This window comes from Harmonia axyridis, chromosome 5, assembly GCF_914767665.1.
Source record: "Harmonia axyridis chromosome 5, icHarAxyr1.1, whole genome shotgun sequence".
Classification (NCBI taxonomy): domain Eukaryota; kingdom Metazoa; phylum Arthropoda; class Insecta; order Coleoptera; family Coccinellidae; genus Harmonia; species Harmonia axyridis.
The window spans coordinates 2797139-2821797 of NC_059505.1; the positions used below are offsets into that span (position 1 = coordinate 2797139).

The 24659-nt window shown below is 32.6% G+C and overlaps 3 protein-coding genes across 4 annotated transcripts; all 3 read left to right on the forward strand.

The window, feature by feature from the left end:
- The first annotated feature begins 3070 nt into the window (after window positions 1–3070).
- On the forward strand, window positions 3071–6323 carry LOC123680325 (aminoacylase-1-like). Its single transcript, XM_045618163.1, has 7 exons — window positions 3071–3305; window positions 4226–4395; window positions 4472–4640; window positions 4752–4898; window positions 4954–5141; window positions 5442–5671; window positions 5760–6323. Exons 1-7 carry the CDS (start codon window positions 3200–3202, stop codon window positions 5977–5979), a joined length of 1230 nt encoding a protein of 409 aa, XP_045474119.1. The 5' UTR covers window positions 3071–3199; the 3' UTR covers window positions 5980–6323.
- A 962-nt stretch (window positions 6324–7285) lies between these two features.
- LOC123680321 (GTP-binding protein Di-Ras2) lies at window positions 7286–9868 on the forward strand. 2 transcript variants are annotated; one of them, XM_045618157.1, is made up of 3 exons: window positions 7286–7804; window positions 8134–8397; window positions 8449–9868. In XM_045618157.1, exons 1-3 carry the CDS (start codon window positions 7667–7669, stop codon window positions 8641–8643), a joined length of 597 nt encoding a protein of 198 aa, XP_045474113.1. In that variant the 5' UTR covers window positions 7286–7666; the 3' UTR covers window positions 8644–9868. The 2 variants fall into 2 exon arrangements, with proteins under 2 accessions (XP_045474113.1, XP_045474114.1); XM_045618158.1 differs by having other exon boundaries at window positions 7320–7804; window positions 8134–8391.
- Window positions 9869–16562: 6694 nt separating this feature from the next.
- On the forward strand, window positions 16563–24613 carry LOC123680642 (pancreatic lipase-related protein 2). Its single transcript, XM_045618638.1, has 8 exons — window positions 16563–17185; window positions 19644–19750; window positions 19813–19971; window positions 20102–20344; window positions 21810–22190; window positions 22244–22412; window positions 22465–22795; window positions 24426–24613. Exons 1-8 carry the CDS (start codon window positions 17077–17079, stop codon window positions 24499–24501), a joined length of 1575 nt encoding a protein of 524 aa, XP_045474594.1. The 5' UTR covers window positions 16563–17076; the 3' UTR covers window positions 24502–24613.
- The last annotated feature ends 46 nt before the right edge of the window (window positions 24614–24659 follow it).

Sequence of the window (24659 nt, forward strand, 5' to 3'; positions counted from 1 at the left end):
TTTTTGATTACTTTTATTCTTTTTCCATTTCTTTTTCGAGAAAAAAAAGGGAAAACTCTTTTTTTCTCATTTAAAAAGTATTAAAAAAATGTATACATACCTATATCTATAATTAAATAAGAAACAACTTTAATTACACTTTTATGAGAAGTGTAAAGAGAATTATTGTTTCATAAGTTATATGGATATAAATTTCTCATTGTCATATCATATTTATTGTGGAAAAGCACTTTTTAAAACTGAGGAAATAAATCTTAATTATTTCCAACCAGAGCTGAATAAGCACTTGAACAAAATTTGTTAAGAATGATTAACTACAAATTAATTAGGAAAATTTTAGATAATTTCATCAGGCCATATTATTATTAATTGCGTTCAAAGATTGTCAAAATTTTCGACCATTTAAAAAATCATAAAAATATATACTTCCAAAGTTTCTGTGAGGAATATGTTTATCTATTATCGTTATATGGTTGAGGGACTTCAACATTTATGAAAATTCTAAATATCGAGTTTGATTTAAATGGAATTGCTCGAAATAAATATAAAACTACCACTATACATTTACATATTCGGGTTCAGAATCGATTGAAAATATGGGAAAATATTATGAAATGTTATAAAAGTTTAATGAGATTTCTTGATGAAGGATATTTAATATAAATCAAATAATTTGACAACTTTGTGTCTAATCCTTCACAATAATATATCTATATGATATATTTAGTTTATTTTTGTCTTGGAATATATTCCGATTCTAAAAATGACAAATTTAATAATCAACCAAAAGAAAATTCAATTGATAACATTGATACATTTTTAGTCATTTTGAATTTTCTTTTGGTTGATTAATAAATTTGTCATTTTTAGAATTGGAATATATTCCAAGACAAAAATAAACTAAATATATCATATAGATATATTATTGTGAAGGATTAGACACAAAGTTGTCAAATTATTTGATTTATATTATGAAATGTATTTTGCAAGAAAAAATCTTCTGTTTTCTTGAAAACCGGAAGTTCAAATGAAGAAACAATTGGTGAGAAATAGTCTCTAGACTTTCTCATTCTGAAAATCAGTCAAATTTGCCAAAAATATTTTTTTTGAAAAAACGGTTTTTCCTCAATAACTTTCCATATCTTGGTTCGATAGTTTTTCCGATAACATATTTGGATAGCCCGTGAAAAATACTATCATTGTAATGGGTCACTTTTCAATATTGCTCGCAGGATAAGCCACAAAATACAGTGACCCGCTTACGTGAAACACCCTGTACATTAGAATAGAATCAAACATTTCTTCTATGTGGCTATTTTGCTGAAAAACAAGTTTATACTTTGTATGTTTTTACTACCAATAAAATTGAATATTAACAATTTTATTGGTACAGTAAAAACATAGAAAGTACTAAACCTGTTTTAATCATACAACCAAATAGTAAAGGCTGAATAAGTTCGCTATTTTACTGATTGATATATGCCTCACACAGAATCCTGAGGTCTCTCTTCACAAAAAAAAAGAGTATATTTTAAGAGAAATCAATAGATGTTTATTTCATTGTAAAGAGGAAGTGAGAAAGTTATGCCAACAACGATGGAAATCGATATCAATCAAATGGCCGCCACGGCTAGGGTTGCACCCCCTTATATCCATTTAAATGAGCCGCCGCGTTGGAGCAGAGTCACCTCTCCACGATGGGTTAGAGGGTGTAGCTACTTTTGTTATTTGAGAAAAGATGGAAAAAATATATTGCTTTTTGAAGGTAAAAAGTACAGTTGAAGCAAAATCTTGGTTTGATGAATCATCATTGATTGGTATGCTAAGTTTTAGCGTGGTGAAATGAGCACCGAAGACGGCGAACGCAGTGGACGCTCAAAAGAGTCTATCGCCGTCGAAAAAATCAACAAAGATCACAAAATGATTTTGAATGACCGTAAAGTAAAGTTGATCGAGATAGCAGACATTGTGAAGATATCATCTGAACGTGTACATCATATCATTCACGAATATTTGTACATGAGAAAGCTGTGTGCAAAATTTGTTTCGCGCGAGCTCATTATCGATCGAAAGCAACAACGTGTTAATGATTCTGAGCAGTGTTTAAATCTGTTTAAGTGCAATAAACCTGAATTTTTGCGTCAATATGTGACAATTGGTGAAACATGGCTCCATCATTTCACTTCGTAGTCCAATCGACAGTGAGCTGAATGGACTTCACACGATGAACCGAATCCAAAGCGAGGAAAAACACAACAGTCTGCTGGCAAGGTTATGGCATCAGTATTCTAGGATGCGCAAGGTATAATATTCATTGATTACCTCCAAAAGGGCCAGACCATCAACAGCGATTATTATATAGCGTTATTGGATCGTTTAAATTATGAAATCGTTAAAAACGACCCCATTTGAAGCAAAAAAAGGTGCTTTTTTATCAAGTCAAAGCGTCGTATAACAAATCAATGAGAACAGTGGTAAAATTGCATGAATTGGGCTTCAAATTGCTTCTGCATCCACCGTATTCGGCAGATCTGGCCCCCAGTAACTTTTTCCTGTTCTCAGACCTCAAAAGAATGCTGGGTGGAAAGAAATTTAGCGCCAATGAAGAAGTAATCCCCGAAACTGAGGCCTATTTTGAAGCAAAAGACAAATCGTATTACAAAAATAGTATCGAAAAGTTGGAAGATCGCTATAATCGCTGTATCGCCCTCGAAGGCAACTATGTTGAAAATAAAATCGAATTTTGCCAAAAAAAAATGTGTTTTACTATGGTTGACCGGGGACTTCGCAATTGGCCTGTTGAAGGTACCTATAGCGGAGTATAATATCAATGAGTAATATTCGAAAATTTTCAACCTTCAAATGAAAATTAACTACAAAAAACTCATAATAAAAACTCAAAAATTGTTTTCAGCAGATAAGAATCGGGTTTTTTCTAATAATAAAAACAAAACGCGCGATAGTCTCAGAACAAACATTCTACGTACTTAAAAAATAAAAGACAATTACTTGAATATAAATAAATTATCATCTTCAACAAATAAATTGAATAATGGTACTTTAGATGTATACTCTGCGGTTATCTATACCAGGTCGTCGCATTGGAGTCGACGCTTTATAAAGAAAGGCACCGGCTCTCCGTAATTTTAGACACCCAGTTAGTTGCGGCCTTGCAAGTCCTTTGCATTTTCCACGGAAGATGTCTGTATCGGCACAGGCAGACGACAAGAGGTTGGACACTTTAGCTGTCAACAATTTCGTAGAATACTTGAGAATACCGTCCGTTCATCCTAACGTTGATTATGGTGAGCTTTTCAATTTTATACGAATATTTTTAAATTTGAAATGTCGAATTCTATAACCTATCTGTCCAGATTCACTCTGACAAGATACTGACAGCGTAAAACCTGTTCCGATAAGAAATTTGAATTCGGAAGTATTTATCCTGTATTGATAACCAGTTATTTCGTTGGAAAATAGCTTATTTCGAAATATAGCATCTGTAAAAGATTCCCGATAAATGTAGGTCATGGAATTTCGAATCAATTGATTTTCTTGCATCTGACCTTATGCATGCAGTACAGTGCAGTGTTAATCAGGACCAGGGTGTACCTACATTTATTTTTAATCAGGGGAATTCCCCATTATTGTTAATTTTGAAGAAATGAATCAAGAACTTTCTATGCCTACAGTTCATGTCTGTGAATGCGGAAACGGTCAATTATTTCATTATGTTTTTAATATAACAGGAAGGTCAACAATTGCAATGGAAAATTTTTGGATCAATAACTTGCTTTGATAAAATATGAGTTTAATTTTCTCCTAAAGTCTTCATTTAAACAACTGTATGTTGGGATTTTTTACTTGTTTACTTTTAAATTAATATAAATTAGGTAAACACACTCCTTATTGTTATCAATAATGAAATCAAAATAATCATTAATCAAATATGAACACCGGACGTTATCTTTTTTATTTATTTATGAATTTGAATATACTTCAATTTAAAGTAAATATAAAATGAATTTCATTGAATTATTCAATATTCATACCATTATATTCAATAGCACAATCACTCAGGATGAGCCAATCAAAGTTATATTATCTGTTTAATGTATTAAAAAAGTTCCAATTTTTTATTATCATAAATACAATTCTAAATACTATCCATATATGTATTGAATTGAATCTGTCCAGACTTGCTCCAATGCCAAACTTTTTGTAGGTGATTGCATCAAATTCCTACAGAAGCAAGCTAAAGAGTTAGGTTTACCAATTCAAATATTTAATGTAAGACCAAAAAAACCCATTGTCATTTTAACATGGGTTGGCAAGAAACCGGAATTACGTAGTATATTACTGAACAGCCACATGGATGTTGTTCCTGTGTACGAAGTAAGTTAGAATATTCCAAATAAATATAACAATTTGAAGGGAATGAATGTATTACAATTTTTGTATTTGAACATAGGAAAACTGGAAACACAAACCATTCGCTGCAGACATTGAAAATGGCAACATTTTTGCTAGGGGTACTCAAGACATGAAATCCGTTGGTTTGCAATATCTGGAGGCCATCAGAAGGTTGAAGTTGAATGGTGTAACGTTCCTGAGAACTATACATATATCATTCGTACCAGGTAGTCCCTAGTATAAAGCCATTAGGAATTAATTGCATGAGATAAAACAAATAAATTAATTTTATAATCCAATTTATTACATTCAGTAAATCCTTCATTTTTGCTTTATAGATGAAGAAATAGGAGGCTTGGAGGGTATGAAATTGTTTGTAGAAACAAAAGAATTTGAAAAACTAAGGGTTGGTGTGTCGTTGGATGAAGGTATAGCAAGCAGCACAGATGAATTTGCTCTGTTTTACGGAGAACGTTGTATTTGGCGTGAGTAGCATCTAATTTGTGATAAATCCATTGTTCATTCGAAATAACATTTTAGATGTTCACATTCATTGCCCTGGTCAGTCTGGTCACGGCTCTCTCTTGATGGAAAACACACCAGGAGAGAAGGTTGCACATATTTTGAAGCGATTCTACGAGTTCAGAAAGACGCAACAGAAACTTCTCAAAGACAACCCCACATGGACCATTGGGGATGTAACTACTATCAACTGTACAATGATGAGTGTTAGTATATATTTTCTCGAATTCTGAGGCCAATTCGTTCATCCTGCCATACCTTGTGGCATAAAATCTTGCAGGAATATCTCAGATTGGCATAGATTTCATGGTTATATTTCATTATTATATGTTGGTACTCAGAACTTTTCTGTCACAGATTTATCTATTTGTCAAATTTGTAATACAGAAAACAGTTCTGCCAACCGACATTTTTCAATGCAAAAATCACTAAATTATATTCATAGAAATATTTCATCAATTTCAATAAAAATGATTACAAATAACTATTCCCCCATCTGTTATTAGGGAGGAGTGCAAAGTAATGTAGTCCCACCAGAGATGATCATTGTTATCGACTGTAGAATGCCGGTGACAATTGACATTCAGAAATGGGAAGAAACTATACATAAATGGTGTGCAGAAGCAGGGTCCGATATATACATCACATATAGCCAGAAGCAGCCACAAGTTCCTGTAACTAAACTAGACGATTCGAACCCATTCTGGGTTGCTTTCAAAGCAGCTACAGATGAACTGTAAGAAAACTATAAAAATTATTAAAAAAAAATAATAGAAAAAAAAAATTATGAAAATTAAAAATTTTATTCCGTATTTTCTTTGCAGAGGTCTCAAGCTTAAGCCGCAGATATTCCCTGGAGGCACAGATAGCCGGTATCTAAGAGAAATAGGAATTCCAGCAATAGGCTTCTCTCCGATCAATAACACCCCAGTTTTATTACACGATAATGATGAATTCATAGGAGTTGACACCTTCCTGAAGGGCATCGATATTTACTGTAAAATCATCAGCAAACTTGCGAACCTGGAAGATCTGACTGGATAGTATTCGCCAAGAATCAAGAAACGTCGTCTGTACTGAATTTCGATCAAAACTCCTGCAATCTGCAAAAATTGAGATGTGTATTCGGAAGATGTAATCCTATTTACTGTATATGGTATAAGAGAATATACATCGAATATTTCTACATCTTGGAACAAATTGCAGGAAACATTTGATTGATTTTCAACACATACGAATTTCTTGATTCATGGTGTTTACTTATATTTGGAACGAACAAAGAAATATGAAAATTTCTGAATTTATCAAGGATTGATATGTTATTAATAATGCGAATGTTATTATTGTTGGCCTATATTTTTATATAATATAAAGTATTATTATTAATCTTAGAAGTTTTTTCATTTCCATTTCTCCCTATAGATCCTACCATTCAGAGTTCTTATTGAATAAAATTGTTGCTATCTGGCATTGATCTTGCAAGTTCAAGAATAAAAATAAAATTTTCATTTCGGTTAGAATCAGTGGCGACACCAGCTTTCAAGATTAGAGGGGGCTAATATTTCTAGGTCCATTTAGTTTACGTTGGATTCATTTGTATTTTTTTGCTCATGCGATATTTCAGAGGGGGCCGGCAAAAATTTGCCCTCCTTTAACTACGCCACTGGTTAAAATGAAAAAAAAATCATTTCACCTCAGGACTTTTCTATACAATAGTTAGTGAGTTATAATAGAATTCAGAATTAAGCTAAGAGCTGTAACTCCCGTTTAAAAACCATCTAGGTAATTTTTCTTTTTAATTTAATAAAAATTTGAAACCTTTTCTTCTAATTGGAGGCGTTTTTGCCGCAAATAATTCTTATATGGATTATACATTTTACGTATTTTATACCCTTGGAATCTACTCAACCTTTTTATCGACTTCATTTAATCCAATTAATTGGCTCAAATTCTAAATTGAACCCACGCAATTCCAAATTTAGTGTTTACGTCATAAGCTTCTGTTATTCCAGATTCCAGGAAATACTATCATTACTTCTACTAGTGAATCACGTGGGAGTGGCTTAAGGAAGGACGTTCAATTCATAATTTCACATGAATGACTCGTTTGCACTAATATTCAGCAGATGTCGCTGCTTTACAGCTACTGCACTTACGAAAATGGATAAAGAAGGATTTGAAAGCAATAGTTTAACTGCATCTGAAATCTTATTTCACGTTATTATTATACATATACAAGGAATCCCAAAAAATATTTTGGTGAAAGTTGAAGTTTGCCGCACAATTTACTCAATTATTGACGAATATTAATAATACCACTATATTCCGTCATTTATCCTTACCAGCATATAATTTATGAATGGTCAAGGTACGCAGTGAATTTAGATAATCAACAATCAAGGAGCCCTACTTGCAGAACATATATAAATAATGAAAACCTGCAGAGCTAGTTGAATGTATTGTAGTTAGATGGCCCTGAAATACTTCTAATGAAAGATCAATACTTTTATGTTGTAATGACGTCACTGATATAAGTAAATAACTACATTTCATACTAAAAGCTCAAATTCGCCGACAAAAACTTCATATTTGTATCAAGTGCATCTTTAATAACGTAAAAAACATCGAAATGCATCTATTCTGTTTATATTTCATGGAAGACGTTATCATATAACCTTTTGAAATCCTAGACTGATTTCCTATCACGACAACAAAAATTCTCGGAAAAATAATGCCGGAACAGAGCAACGATTACCGTGTTGTGGTGTTTGGAGCAGGTGGTGTTGGAAAAAGTTCCTTGGTGCTGAGATTCGTAAAGGGGACTTTCAGGGAGAGCTACATTCCTACTATAGAGGACACATACCGACAAGTATGCTCAGATATTTTGTTTCCCTTATCAGTTTCCATCAATCCTAGAAGATGCTATTTTCATGTAACCTGATTTTATTTCTTGGAGGCTTTTCTTTTTTGAATTTTGTTGTCCCAGGGTGAGTTTCTGTATTTTTATTGAGTTTTCTGCAGATTTTCTATCCCCATTGATTTTATCCTTTGAAAAACCAGTATTTGAGTGTCTGTGTTCAGACTTTAAGAGACACATAATTTATCATTATAAGTTTTTATTTCATTATAATTTCTTCCATAAAATGGAAACTTCATTGCAAATGTCTCTTCGTAGTTTATTTTAATCTATTTTTGCAGGTGATTAGCTGTAATAAGAACATTTGCACCCTACAAATCACTGACACAACTGGTTCGCATCAGTTTCCCGCTATGCAAAGGCTCTCTATAAACAAAGGACATGCTTTCATACTCGTCTACTCAGTGTGTAGTCGACAAAGTTTAGAAGAATTAAGACCAATAATGGATGTGATAAAAGAAGTTAAAGGTCCTGATTTATCTCAGATTCCCATCATGGTCGTTGGAAATAAATGTGATGAAAGTGCAGAACTGAGAGAGGTAGAGGTTTGAATTCTTCAATTCTTCAAATATCTATGACCAAATTCATTTTTATAGGTGAGCACGAGTGAAGGGCAAACACAAGCTCAAGATTGGGGTGTCAGTTTTATGGAAACGTCCGCTAAGACTAACCACAACGTAAAACAGCTGTTCCAGGAGCTACTCAATCTGGAAAAATCGAGAAACGTGAGTCTCCAAATAGGCGGTAAGGCTAGCAGTCGAGTTGCTAAAGATAAGTGCGAAGTTATGTAATTCGTAAAGTTGAGAAAAATTGTTAAACATTTCCATGATTTATTAGGAAACTGACCCAATTGTAAGAAATTTTCTTGTTCTTTATTCGAGCACAAATGAGGATAATCCTAAAGACATCCTAATTATCAAAGCATTCTTTATATGAATGAAAATTGTTGCTCATTTTTAAATAAAAAATATAGACTATTGAGAAAATTTTAAAGTCGATTTTTTGGAAAACTTTTATAGTCTGTTATGAATACATTAGAGAATTATTATATCGTTTTATTTTAACATTCAAATTATCACACCTTATATTATAACCGTTTAAAGTAGAATCATCGATAAAATAATTGCATTTCAAATGTAGGGGTCTTCAATATTCGAAATTCACATAATTCTGAATCATTCTTCTGAAGGAAATTTTGCGAAGAAAAATGTTGAATTCTGTGGAAAAACCTAGTCTCCTGTGGAAAGTACTGATTTCCACTTTGAATGCAGGGTTTTCATATTGTTTAAAGGAATCTTTGAAAATCTTCTTCCTTTCTTACATCACGAACTGACACCAGACAATAAAATTTCTTCTTCTTATATGAAGCATATTTCTATGTCGTATTTTAGGAATAACTGTTTTTATATAGAAATGACTTCATTTGTAGTTGCTTACTTTCTCTGTATGATGTTGCACTTTTATATTTTAAGGGCATGGCATAAAAGTGCCAAAATAAATGCACCTTGTCTCTTATATCATTTCAGTTAAAATTGTGAATAAGTAGAGATAATATTAAAAAATTATCTGAAAGATATAATTGCTTCAATTTTTCTGTTTGTCTGGTCGCTATTTTTTATGGAAAATGTAGATAATTTGACATTAGATTAATGATTTTTATTCACATATCTGATATTCTAAAACTTTTCGTCCTCTAGCGGAGTTTGTACCAAATAATATTGAATGTCTAGAGTAAAATTCGTTTTTTAAAGACATAGCTATTTTGAGGGTAGTGATAATACTACCGTCTTTCCACTAAATAAATTTTCTACAATTGGGTTTTCCTTTGATGATAATTGTTATCTAGTTACCTAACTCTGGGTATTTTCAATGTGTTTTGAATGATTCTTAAAAAATATTTTTACTGTTATTTTTTACTGAGTATTGTTGTTGAAATTTGATATTCAAGAGCAATATAAATGTTCTTTCAATTACTAATTGTTAAAACCACATTTAATCTCAGCACTGAACATTCTTTTTTGAATTTTCAAAAATATTTGCATTGTAAAATTACATTATCTTCTATAAACTTTAGCTACTCTTCTCTATAACTCATTCAACGTTTTTATCTGTTTTAATTTAGAATTTATTGGAAGGTTTCAGAGGATATATCTAGATATATCGTATGGAAGATGAAAGAAATAATATTTCATACAATTCTCATTATTCTATCTGTCATTGTGATTTAGAATCTGAATATTATCACTTAATAAGATCGGATTATCCCATGTTCAATGTGAACATATCACTTTTTAGGATTATTTCTTTCAAAGATATATTCCTGAACATTCTTTACTGACAACTTTCAACAAGATGTTTCGATTGATTCAAAATTTTCCTATTACTCACTTTAATAATTGTCATTCAATCCAATATGCTTCGTATTTTTATTCAAATTACTGAATTATCAGAAATTATTAGTTCAATTTGCTCTTCTAACAAAATATGCTGTTAGCAAAACAGCGTAAGTAGTGATTTCTTTTCTTATCAAAAAAAAATAACACAATTCAAAATAATCAATTAATTCAACATATACACATCATATCACTTGAAAATATAGAAGAAATATTATATAGATGCTATGTAATACAAAAAAATAGTTGAATATTTAAGGCTGAACCACTTTTAAGCATTTCAATGGTAATTTCCTTTTCATATTTTTCATTATAATATGCTTAATTCTATCAAGAGTTATATTCAACTAAAGTTAAAAGTAAGTTCTTTCACATTTCACCAATATTAATAGAAGTACTTGAAAGCTTCGTTTTCTATATAATTTTTATCTCAGCAGTGAATCAACAGTACAGGGTGTCCCAAATTCGAAGACAACTGGAAGTATCTTGAGAACTATAAGACTTAGAGAAAAAATCTTTAAGGACTCCTGATCTCATTCAATGAGCATCGAATTTGGAACACCCTGTACACTGAAAACATGACACGTTTTAGATGATAATATATAGGCATTAAAAAAAATTTTTGACACTTTTACCGGAAATAATTTTTGGTCATATTTATGTCATCTCGTTAGAACACAAAAGTAGAAGGAATCTCGAAACCTAACATATTTATTTCTATGATATTATTCATTTATTCGAACACCCTGAATGTGAATTAAGCATGATGTAAAAAAGCAGTAACTAAGTGGACCACCGAAGACATTACAATGTCTGAATTATTTTTGTTGGAATGCTTGAAAAGTAAACTTTTAAAAATTAGACCGGGTGCTATTTAATCATTATTGAAATTGTTGGTGGTATTTACCATTTGTTATTTAGGGGTTGTGTTAATTCATGAACTTTTCTATTTGAGTGAGAATATCGATGAATTCTAGTCCTCATGAAGATGTGTTTTCTTTTGAAAATTTCACTTTATTAAAAATAACTGATACAGGGTGTTTCATTGGGAAACGGAAATACTTCACAGGTGCATAGGTGGCACCAAGGCGGTTCTGGAGATACCCAATTTATTGGGTCTTACTCTCTTCGTAGCCCAGATACAGGGTGTTTTATGAATGTTGCCTGTTTCTTTCTGAGGCCATAACAAACGAACCACCCGGTATATTTTCTTCAAATTTGGCAAGTATGTTCCTAATTGAGAGCGCAAACGTATCATGCAATAACCGCCTTGAAAATCCAGGTCCTTGTTAACAAAAAATTATGAATCGTTTGAATCCTCGTAACAACACCCTGTTCATCGGAATTTTGAAAATCTGTTTCAATATTCGGAAACACCACTAAAAACTAAACTAAGACCTGTACTTCAAATTTTCGCGCAGACAGTTTTACTGCACAAATTTTCAACGTAAAAGTGAAGTTTTTAAGAACTTGCATACCTGAATGTGGTTTGAAGTGACTTTTAACAATGAATTATCAAAAATATTCAATCCATAATTATATAATTGAGAGAGTAACTCAAAAATAAAAACTGAAATGGTATACAGCTATTAAAAGGAAAACCAATGTAAAGGGGAAGTATTCTTGAAATAATTATGGATTCGATATTTTTGATAATTCATTGTTAAAAGTCACTTCAAACCACTTTCAGGTATCCAAGTTCTTAAAAACTTCACTTTTACGTTGAAAATTTGTGCAGTAAAACCGTCTGCGCGAAAATTTGAAGTACACGTCTCAGTTTAGTTTTTAGTGGTGTTTCCGAATATTATAACAGATTTTCAAAATTCCGATGTACAGGGTGTTGTTTCAAGGATTGAAACGATTCATAATTTTTTGTTAACCCGAACCTGGATTTTCAAGGTGGTTATTGCATGATACGTTTGGGCTCTCAATTAGGAACATATTTGCCAAATATGAAGAAAATATACCGGGTGGTTCGTTTGTTATGGCCTCAGAAGAAACGGGCAACATTCATCAAACACCCTGTATCTCGGCAACGAAGAGAGTAAGACCCTATAAATGGGGTATCTACAGAACCGCCTTGGTGCCACCTATGCACCTGTGAAGTATTTCCGTTTCCCAATGAAACACCCTGTATAATAATAAAAACGGTCACAATTATTCCGTCTTTCACACATGCATTTGTCAATTTGATAGCAACAAACTTTCAATTCGATATATCACTAACAAGATTGTTTGAATGCATACAGCCCCATTAAAATTATGCTTATAGTGTTCACTATAAGAACTGCAATTGTGATGAAACTAATTTTAAGAGTATTTATGCAACGAAATATTGAAAATGTAGTTGAGTCGAAAATGAATTAAATTTTCGACCCATAGTTATGAAGTAAAAAAGTTTGATTTAGAAGAATATATATTAAATCGGCTTGAAATTAGAAAAGCTATTAATCCTTTACGGACAACGCATTTTGGCATAGAATGATCTTGGAAACGCCTTAGCTAAGCGTTTAATATACATATTTATTTTTTCGCTTTTGGGAAATAATTATCCTTCTGTTCAATATAAACTTTTATGATCATTTTTGTAATGCACTTCTTTGTATATAAGTTTTTTAATAATGTTCGATTATTACTGAAGATTTTTTTGTAACCAAGATTCCTATTAAATACCTACCTTCATCATCTATATCTCTTTTTGACCCTCTTAAAAAATTGAATGTTCTTTAATTCAATTTACCTCTTGAAAAATTTATCTACTATGTTTTTGTAAAACTAAGTCATTATCGTGATTCATTTTGAATTAATTTTTCAACGAGAAAATATTAATTGGCATCTCCAATGTTTAAATTACTCAATTGAATTATCATATCATGTGATAATCCTTCGAAACCATGAAAAGAATAAAAATTTTGACTCTTACTTCCGAAATATATATTCAAAGTTTATATTTTCTATTGGTAAAACTAGCTGGTAATTAAATGGTGGCTATTTATACAACAGTTCAGGAATGTGAAGAATTCGAATTTCTAACAACAGTACTTTCATAGCTTAGAATTTTACAAAATTTTAGTAGGATTGTACCCGGGTACGAATCTCACAGCTATATATTTTTTTTAATTGATGTGTTATCATTGAGTATAGATTTAAACTAAATGGTGTTATATAATTTTTTCCATACGAGTTGGGATATTTTGCGATAAAACAGGAAATAATATTTGCATAAAATTTGCAGTGTTTTCAGAATGAATCAGTTATCCTTGAAAATAATGACCCAAAACAATATATTATTTGTGTGGATATGATTTTATTGAATTTAGAAAAATTTTAAAGGTTTTCCATTGAACTTAGGTTAAAATAATAATCAAAACATACCCATTTTAATTTCTACGAAAACTATTCATATAAATCAATTCATTTATCTATTATTGCATATGACCCTCAATATCGAAAACAACATATATTTTCCCAGAATTTAATGAAAGGTATGTGATTCATTCAAATGTGTTTTTCAAAACCAGGACATCGATAAAGAATATTTATTTTCTTATATTGTGAGAGTAGGAGCAACGGAACAACAAAACAAATATGAATCTTATTGTTCAATAAGAAAAAAAAAAACAATCCAAATTTTACACTATGGTTTATTATTTACTCTTTCAATGCAAAATATGACGACAGTAACGACGTAACGAAAAAAAAATTAAATTATCAATGTAAAATATTTTAAAGAATATCCAGCAGAGGGATTCGAACTCGGGATCGTAAATCCAAATGATAATTACAACAATTCATGTCTCCGTAACTTGAATTATTGTATTGAAATTCTTTATACTATGCGGTAAAGAATTAATATTGTTAACAATATCATCGCATAATATATAGTTTCAATTTTATGATTACGTGTTCTCAATTTTTTTGAAAACTTGAAGAAATTGGCTTAATTTGATAAATAAGATTATTTAAGGAACGATTTTACTATTAATTGATAGATAGAAGGCACGAGATTAATGCCAGTAAGTTCGAACTTGAAGTTCAACTAATAAACACGGCTTTCAACAAAATCTGGGGAATGATACAGGATTCAAACTTACTGGTATTAACCTCGTCCCTTCTGTCTAGCAATTAATACTGAAATCGTTCCTCAAATACTCTTATTTATGAAAATAAGCCAATTCCTTCAACGACACCGTACTAATTTGAATGACAATTTATTTGTTTGGATTCTGAACACTGAACAGAAGAACCAAAAATGGCGGTGTGACAAATGGACAAAAACGAGTTTCGTGTATTGACAATGCTCCTTTCGTCACAAATCACAAACCATGGTAGAGTTGAACAAATTGAGTTTTCAACTGCTTGACAACCCTGCCTACTCTCCAGATCTGACCCCCAGTAATCACTGGGGGTCAGATCTGGAGCCAGTAGTAATCACTACTGGCTTTTTGCAGACCTCGAAAGAATATTCTAGGGAAAGTCATTTGGCTATAATTAAGGCAAAGAAGAATCTTTCTACAGAAAAGGTTTTGAAAAGTTAGGAGTAGTGTTGGAGTACACTATTGAGGGTCACTATACTGGGTGTCCCAAGTTATCGTATACAGGCAATATCTACCTTATTTGACAAGCTAATAAAAAAATTGCTTTGAATAAGATCAAAGTACCATTCCAATGATGTATAAAAAAGGTTCTTACATCTGACAGCCCTGTGGTAGCTACCCCTCACTTTTCATTTTCAAATGGTACCCCCTGTATATTGTCAGTGGAAATTGCGTGTCATTCTATTTGGAATACAACGATAGCACATAGTTATTTTTTTATTAATAACAACAAAAACATTAATATTTTGTGGGTAATATTATGAGTGGAGGCATTTCATTTTTATAAGGATAATTAAAAAACGTAAAAGAAATCACAAAATATTAATGTTTTTATTGTTATTACTGAAAAAATACTAAGTATGTGGTATCGTTGTATTCCAAATAGAATTTTCACTGACAATATACAGGGGGAGCCATTTGAAAATGAAAAGTGAGGGGTAGCTACCACAGGGCTGTCAGATGTAAGAACCTTTTTTATACATCATTGGAATGGTACTTTGATCTTATTCAAAGCAATTTTTCTATTTTTTTTTTATTATCTTGTCAAATAAGCTAGATATTGCCTGTATAAGATAACTCGGGACAACCGGTATGTTGATGAATAAAGTTGACTTTTCAAGAAAAATGTGTTTTTGCTGGTTTGGCCCAGGACTAATTGTGTGATAAGTGTTATAACGGGTGTTTTTTTCGAGGTATATAACTTTAAGTTGGCATTACTGTTCAAGATAGCGACCGTCAAGTGATTTATTCTCAGTTTGGTTTGGCAATTCATCATGAATAGACTCACGCCTGAAGAATGCTTGCAAATAGTGCAATTTTATTTCGGAAATAATGGTTCTGTGCGGAATAAGTATCGCGCACTACGTCCATCTTATTTTGTTTAGCGATGAAGCGCACTTCTGGTTGAATGGCTACGTCAACAAACAAAACTGCCGCATTTGGAGTGAAGCTTATCCTCAAGTGTATGTCGAAACACCGTTACATCCAGAAAAACTGACTGTTTGGTGCGCTTTATGGGCTGGTGGAATCATTGGTCCGTACTTCTTCAAAAAAGATGATGGTCAGAACATTACAGTCAATGGTGATCGGTATAGAGCCATGATTACTAACTTTTTCATTCCTGAATTGAACAACCATGATGTCCAGGAGCTGTGGTTCCAACAAGACGGCGCAACATGTCACACAGCTCGTGCCACAATCGATTTATTGAAAGACACGTTTGGTGATCGCCTAATTTCACGTTTTGGACCTGTGAATTGGCCTCCAAGATCTTGTGATTTAACACCGCTAGACTACTTTCTGTGGGGCTATGTGAAGTCATTGGTCTATGCGGATAAGCCACAAACCCTTGACCGTTTGGAAGACAACATTCGCCGTGTTATTGCCGATATACGGCCACAAATGTTGGAAAAAGACATCGAAAATTGGACGTCCAGATTGGACTACATCCGAGCCAGCCGTGGCGGTCATATGCCAGAAATCATATTTAAAATGTAATGCCACAAGATTATCTTGCGGATAAATAAAATTCATGTCAATCGAATAATCCATCGTTGTTTTATTGCAATTTAAAGTTCTATAGCTCTAAAAAGAACACCCTTTATGTGGTCCTCATTTCTGAGATAGTAAAATAATTATCATATCAAATAGTACAGGAAAATAACACATTTTTATTATTCATTGGGTATTAAACCCTCGAAAAAGTCAAGTCTATATTGTTGAGGTTGTCGAACAGGTAGCATCAGACGAAGATTCGAAACAACCATACGAGTATTGTGATGACTCCTATTATTGTATCGGAAGGTGAAAGAAAAGTAGGGAGAAAAAGTTACCTGGGGCTTTTTAGATATTTATCTACCTGCTATCTCGCGTATATGTTTATAATGCCCTAAAAGACAGTAGCAGCCGCGGGTGTGTCTGGTAAACATTTCAACACTACATAAAGATTTATATTATCGGGTGAAGAAAAATTACGGTAATCTTCATTGACGTAGATACTTTTGTATCGTATATAGATCAGTCTAGACAATTCCTCTACTGCAATCAACAACAAGAAATTGGCTATAACGAGGTAAACACGTAAAGAGTTGCCCTTAGCCTGACCTTTAGACTTTGTGTTTTCTGATAACAAATGACTTTCATCCTCGGGTTTCTCGAAGATTTCCGGATATTGTTTTAGTGTATACTGAGCGGCAAGTACGACGAGTGCATCATCTGAAGACATTTCGGAAAAATGGTGAACAACAGTTCGATTTTTTTGCAGACCATCATGTTTATCATGAATCAAAGCAATTTTCAGGATACTACATCTTACAATTATTATTATTTGGATATTGGAAAAGGTGAGTTCATAATATTTTACAATAATAGTAACGTTATGTTTTAAAAAATTAACTTAATTTCGTTTTGGATGCTATGTTCTTGAGTATGAAAATAACTGATAGATTTATAAATAAGGTTCCAAATAGATAAAATCTAAAAAACTTTGCTCTTTGAATTAAAAATATGGAAAAAGGTATATTATCTTATAGTCGCTTTTTACTAACAAATTTTCACATGAATTCGATAATCAATTTTAATTAAATCAAAATAAATTCCTAGTGAATTTGTGCAGTATTTATGCTTATTAAATATAAATAGCACATAAATTTTCATTTCATCTGATTATCATGATCCAAAATATTTCACCTTTTCTGAATAAGGTTAATGATGGAATTTTATGTGATAGTTGCATTATTATTTTGAGAAAATTGAATTTTAAAAACTAATTGTTTATATTAACTAAGACGGAATCATTTCTTCGATTGTAGTTTCAAAAACCGGTTGAACTACCGTTAACCAAAGAAATATCTATCTTATTTGCCAATAAGATATACAGGATGATTCACTGGAATGGCTTAGTAGACGTTTATGGAAAAATAATCACAATTTTGAGCTGAAAATTTGCGTGTTGGGGTTTGAGACAATGATCTTTCTCCCTAAAATATTTTCAGATGTTTACATCTTCCGGTTATACCGGAAACAGACTACTACTTCCTTATTTCAAATGGAACACCCAGTATATTATTGCATCATTAGATAGCTTTTTTGACGTCAATTTCGGCAACATGCCATACCTTGGGTAAAACTTAACGGTTCATGAGTTAATGGGATTCTTATAAAAAAAATGGTGTCGATGAAGATTCACATTTTTTTTAATTTTTCAGCAAAAAAAGCTTTTTCCGATTTTTTTTTCTTTTTCGATTCTGCAAATACGTAGTATAATAAGATTTTTTGCGGTTTGGACCAAAAATGTACAGGGTGTCTATAAGAAGATCACGAACTTGGACAACTCAAATTCATCAAAACTCAAGATTTTCAAAATAGAACATATATTTTTTATTATTCCAATCGATTCTACGTACAAAAATAGTGGGGGTTACTCAAGCTAACCCTATACCTAAAATGAATAATTTAAGAGTTATCGAGGAAAAAACTTAAATGAGGAAAAACCGCACCTTACTGTGTGACTTCCGGAAAACACAGAAAGAAACTGAAATTCGATTTTTGGATAAATAAATTTTACAATTCTATAGTTATCCTCAAGAAAATTCAAATTATTATAAAGATCCATTTAGTAAGTTGTGATGAATAAATTAGTTATAAGTTTTGATACTTATTTACCCAATTCAACATTTTTGAGAGTAAAAAATCGGGGGATCAAATTGAAAAAATTATATTTCTTGGAAAATTGACGAAATATTATTACGATGATGCTAGATATATATCATTTTTCACCTCGAACGCCTAGCAACTATACTAACTAGTCGCATTTACTATTTTCTGAAAATGTTATTTCAATATCAAGGCAGCAATAACACGTGATATTCATTGAATAACTTCTTTCATATATGAACAGTGAAAATTCAACTTATCTTTATGTTTATGTATTTGACGTTTATCTGAATTAGAAATTTCTAACGAGCTCATGATTTGCATAATCTGAGCACGATTGTCATGAAATAAACTGATTGTCTCAATAATATCTATAATTCTGCGCAATAAATAAATTTTGTTTTCATTACAATCTAATTTGTATTAATCAACAATTAAACAATTTTCATATTTGTATTCCTTCAATATACCTACTCTGTATCAAGAGCTATACAATATGTGTTCAAATTTTCTCCCAATCGCCATTCCAGAGAAAATAAATTTTGAAAAGGGCTTGATATTATAACTCATTGACCCAATTAAAAATGAAAGGTTAATATTCAAAAAGAAGCTGGGAATATTCAGCTTTGGGCATGCTACCATAAGTGTCATCTATGGGTCGCTTTATCATTGTATGCTGCAACACTCAAGAAACTTATATTTTTTAGATTTCTGATACTTCAAAGGTAATCTTTGTTGAAAATTTCCATTTTTGAACCATTCCAAATTTCATTATTGAAAATAATAATCTAAAACTTCTTGTCAATAAAAGAAACTTTCGACTTAATCAATGCCTACCTCGACACCTATTTGAATTATGATTTTGATCACTGAGAGTATGTTAAACATTTTTGCCAAAATGCAACTATTAATCAGAGAGAAAATAGATATTCAGCAAAAGGTCATTATGAAATAATATGAATAAATAATTATGAAATTCATCTAATTAGCCTGAAAAATATAAGCGCATTTTGAGTGTACATGAAATTGAATTATTAGTTAAGATTGCCCTTTCAATTTACACATCACTTGATATAATGAATTCTTCTTATCACAAGAAAAATTGTTTCAAGCACAAAAATTAATTATATGACATTTTCTCACCAGCACCGAATGCAACGAAATGCTATGGTATATATGGATGCTTCGAGTTAGGTGAGCCCTGGACTACAAAACACAGGCCTGTATCTTATTTTCCAAACGATTTAGAAGAGGTAATTAACATCTATTCAAAACTGACTAGCTTTCCTCATCTTGACCATTACTCTTCTTGCAGATAGAACCGAAATTTTTACTTTACACAAGGCACAGACCAAATAGACCCTTTGTACTTGATCTAAATGAAGATGATATAATAGGTTCTGCCCCCATGAACCCAAAAAAACCCTTATACGTCATTTGCCATGGATTTTTGGAAGGAGGTGGTCAGTCATGGGTAAGAAAGAACATTTTTTTAATATATTAATAGGTATAAAAATTTTTTATAGATTATATAGTATAATCTTGTTCATTTTCACACAATGAGAATAATAAGTGTGTACTTTAGTTGTGTTTCTCGTTTCTAGATCAAAGAAATGACTAGAGAACTTTTGCACATGGAAGACTGTTCCATTATAGTAGTGGATTGGCATGGTGGCTCTAGTCCCCCTTATACTCAAGCAGTTGCTAATATCCGTCTTCTAGGAGTAATAACAGCTCATATGGTAGCCGAAGTAGCAAGTTACACTCAAGGGTTACATCATGTGCACTGCATCGGTCACTCACTTGGTGCCCATTTATGTGGATATGTTGGCTATACTTTGCAAAAGGTAGGTAAGTAGTTTTTAAGCATATGCCAATTTGAGTGATGGAATTATGTATCAAAGTTTCTTTTTACATTTTTTTCAACTACCAGTGGTCCACCAAAAAATTCTGGAGGAAAGAAGTGCTCTGTTCTAGAAAAAATACCACCCTGTAGATTTACATTCAAAATTAGCTCATCACATGATGAAATCTCCAAATTGGAATATCTATACCAAATTTAAGTTGAATATCTTATTAGGGCAAGGTGTTATGAGAAAAAAACTTGAAAAAAAAAATCCTGTATCTTAAAATGATCCGAGGAATCTGCAATTTTAGTTTGTACCTCCAATTTAGGAACACCCTATAGATCTAATCCATAAGTCGAATGACTTATTTGTACCAAAAGTTAAGTCTGCATCTTTGCACTTGAATCAGATAAAGGGTGTTTTTTTAGAACTATAGAACTTTAAATTGCAATAAAACAACGATGGATTATTCGATTGACATGAATTTTATTTATCCGCAAGGAAATCTTGTGGCATTATATTTTAAATATGATTTCTGGCATATGACCGCCACGGCTGGCTCGGATGTAGTCCAATCTGGACGTCCAATTTTCGATGACATTTTCCAACATTTGTGGACGTATATCGGCAATAACACGGCGAATGTTGTCTCCCAAATGATCAAGGGTTTGTGGCTTATCCGCATAGACCAATGACTTAACATAGCCCCATAGAAAGTAGTCTAGCGGTGTTAAATCACAAGATCTTGGAGGCCAATTCACAGGTCCAAAACGTGAAATTAGGCGGTCACCAAACGTGTCTTTCAATAAATCGATTGTGGCACGAGCTGTGTGACCTGTTGCGCCGTCTTGTTGCAACCACAGCTCCTGGACATCATGGTTGTTCAATTCAGGAATGAAAAAGTTAGTAATCATGGCTCTATACCGATCACCATTGACTGTAACGTTCTGGCCATCATAGTTTTTGAAGAAGTACGGACCAATGATCCCACCAGCCCATAAAGCGCACCAAACAGTCAGTTTTTCTGGATGTAACGGTGTTTCGACATACACCTGAGGATTAGCTTCACTCCAAATGCGGCAGTTTTTTTGGTTGACGTAGCCATTCAACCAGAAGTGCGCTTCATCGCTAAACAAAATGAAATGGACGTAGTGCGCGATACGTATTCCGCACAGAACCATTATTTTCGAAATAAAATTGCACTATTTGCAAGCGTTGCTCAGGCGTGAGTCTATTCATGATGAATTGCCAAACCGAACTGACAATAAATCACTTTACAGCTGTTAAATCGGTCGCCATCTTGAACAGTAATGCCAACTTAAAGTTATATACCTCGAAAAAAACACCCGTTACTACTTTATGAAATGCATTTTTGTTTTTCTTTTCTACTTCGTTGGTGTTACTATATTTTTCATTCCTTTCTGTAGTATTATCATCCAAAACACCACATATTTCTAAATTTCAGGAGTTCAACCTAGTTTTGGAGAGGATCACAGGTTTGGATCCAGCCGAGCCCCATTTTGCTAAATCCACTGCACCGGTGAGACTAGATAGATCAGCTGCAAGATACGTTGATGTAGTACACAGTGATGCTAGTAAATTCCTTCTGGGAGGTTTTGGGATAGTTGAACCAATTGGACACGTTGATTACTACCCGAATGGTGGTAGTGATCAGCCAGGATGCAACATGAAAGCCTATCAGCGATATCTGACTCAAGAAGATCAGAGTATATTTAAAGGTGTAAGAAAATACATAGGATGTAATCACGTGAAGAGTTATGAATTCTTTATTGAAAGTATAAACCCTAAATGTTCCTGGTATACTATGGCTTGTTCTTCTTTCGAAGTGAGTATTGCTAATATTGAATAAGGAATTGTTTCTTAAAGAATGTGTGTTAGGACTTTCAAGATGGCAAATGCTTTGAATGTGGCGAGCATAATAGGAATTGTCTGAAGTTTGGATATCATGGAAGACGGCATTATCTTCAACTAATCGCTAAAGGCGCTATCAAGAAAAATGATAATTTAACCCAATACCTTATGACTGGCCCTGATAGGCCTTATTGCCGTAAGTATGACTTTGCTTTATGTTATTCCATAAATTAAAAGTTTTCGTTTAGGTGCTCACTATAGGATAACCGTAACTATATCAAAATCTGAAAAAAGTAAGCTACATAGAGGAGAAGTGGGCCAACTAGTTCTCACGATGCACAGCACTTCTGATGCTAAGGGACATAAATCAACACCAGTAGCCTTCAAAGGAGGGTATCATGAACCTGGAAAGACATACACCGGAGTTATTGCAACGGATGAGGTTAAACATTTGAAAGCTGTCGAGGTTGAATGGAGATATAACAGCAGTTTATTTAACCCCCTAACGTGGAGAATTTTAGCATCACCTAGAATATACTTGAAAAATATTACAGTAGAATCTTTGGAGATAGGAAGACGGTAAGTGAAATAAATCGTGAAATATAGGATAGATTGTAAATTGAGAGATTCATTGGATAATTTTAAGAAAAAAAGTCCTATAAACATGGCCCCCAAACGCTTTGTTTTCGAGATACAGGGTGTTTCTTGTAGTCCTACTTTTTTGTGATGATTATACCAGTTTATCGAATCTTTGCTACAAATAGGGTAAATAAGTACCACAACTTACAATAAATTTATTCATCCCAGCTTACTAAATGGATCTTTATAATAATTTGGATTTTTCTGAGGATTACTAGAGAATTGTTCGAATTTTTTCTTGAAACTGGTAGTAGATACGACAAAAATACAAGAAATCAAAAAGTGTAATACTGATCCAAAGTTTCTTTTCACATTTTTCTAAACTACCAGTGATCCACCAAAAACAAGTTCTGGAAGAAAGAAGCAGGCTCTGTTCCAGAAAAATATCATCCTGTATATTTACAATCAAACTTAACATATCACATGATGAAAACTTTGAATTGGAATATCTATCCCAAATTTAAATTAGAAATATATATTTTGAAGGGAAGATGTGCCAAAGAAACGCAAAAAAAAAAAATTCAAAATTTAACACCCTGTATCTCGAAAACAAAGTGTTTGCGGGCCCATATTTATAGGACTTGTTTTCTTAGAATGATCCTAGGAATCTGTCATTTTTATTTGTACCTCCATTTTTGGAACAACCTCTATTGTATAGTTGCATACAGGGTGGCCATTTGAAAACGAAACAGACGAGATCACAGACGAAATAAAGTTTTTCGATAGAAATGCTCGGACAGGTCGATTTCTGTTTCTACAACTTAAGATGTAGGTTACGGACGCATAGCGCTTCAACCCTTGCTGCTACAACCCCCACCCCCAATTTTTGAATAGGGAAGATGGGGTGAGTGATACCTCAATTTAAAGGTATTTTTATACTGATTTCAGCACAGTAATTGTTTTTTCATTTTATGCATTAGTTCTCGAAATATTCATGCGTTAGTTAGTTAGGAAGGAAGCCACAGTCATGGTTGTTTTGAAGCTCAAAATGTCGATTTTTCACAAAACACTACAAGTGCCATGAAAACACCACTTCATTTTCAAATACTTAGTTAAAAATATTTCGAGAACTAATGCATAAAATGAAAAAACAATTACTGTGCTGAAATCAGTATAAAAATACCTTTCAAATGAGGTATCATTCACCCCATCTTCCCTATTCAAAATTTGGGGGAGAGGGTTGTAGTAGCAAGGGTTGTAGTAGCAAGGGTTGAAGCGCTATGCGTCCGTAACCTACATCTTAAGTTGTCCCCCTCGAAACAGAAATCGACCTGTCGGAGCATTTCTATCGAAAAACTTTATTTCGTCTGTAATCTCGTCTGTTTCGTTTTCAAATGGCCACCCTGTATAATGTGATCCTGAAAAGTAACACCTCATTTTTTTACTGCATGTTTATTGGAGTGAAGTAACCCAAAAATAAATGTGCTGGTATGACTTAAAACTGGTGAAAATTCGTCTCCAGCCTAGAATACATTTATACCCAAAATTATTGAGTTTAGCATAAAACAAAAAAAGTATTGGTTGTGTGAATACTTCAAATTAATTTTTAACATTCATCCTTCTGTTTCAGCATTGTAGTATGTCCCAAAGCTGATGTTCCGTTGATTAGTGGATTTCCTCAATTTTTGATACCATCCTACTGTTAACAATTCACTACATTGATTGTGACCAGTTTAATATGCTAATACTGCTTTGAACGTCTGTGATATTATTTGTACTTAGTCATAAGTTATTTATTAATAAATAATTAATATTCAATATTCTGTCATTTTTATTTGATATACTTTATTTAGTTATAATGATA

Bases quoted from the DNA above. Each gene is read 5' to 3' on its own strand.
- LOC123680325 (XM_045618163.1), top strand. From the start codon at position 3,200: ATGTCTGTATCGGCACAGGCAGACGACAAGAGGTTGGACACTTTAGCT. The intron at 4,641-4,751 runs GTAGTCCCTAGT...TTTGCTTTATAG, and splicing joins ACATATATCATTCGTACCAG to ATGAAGAAATAGGAGGCTTG. The intron at 4,899-4,953 runs GTGAGTAGCATC...ATAACATTTTAG, and splicing joins CGGAGAACGTTGTATTTGGC to ATGTTCACATTCATTGCCCT.
- LOC123680321 (XM_045618157.1), top strand. From the start codon at position 7,667: ATGCCGGAACAGAGCAACGATTACCGTGTTGTGGTGTTTGGAGCAGGT. The intron at 7,805-8,133 runs GTATGCTCAGAT...CTATTTTTGCAG, and splicing joins TAGAGGACACATACCGACAA to GTGATTAGCTGTAATAAGAA. The intron at 8,398-8,448 runs GTTTGAATTCTT...TCATTTTTATAG, and splicing joins CAGAACTGAGAGAGGTAGAG to GTGAGCACGAGTGAAGGGCA.
- LOC123680642 (XM_045618638.1), top strand. From the start codon at position 17,077: ATGGTGAACAACAGTTCGATTTTTTTGCAGACCATCATGTTTATCATG. The intron at 17,186-19,643 runs GTGAGTTCATAA...TTTTCTCACCAG, and splicing joins TTATTTGGATATTGGAAAAG to CACCGAATGCAACGAAATGC. The intron at 22,413-22,464 runs GTAAGTATGACT...GTTTTCGTTTAG, and splicing joins CCCTGATAGGCCTTATTGCC to GTGCTCACTATAGGATAACC.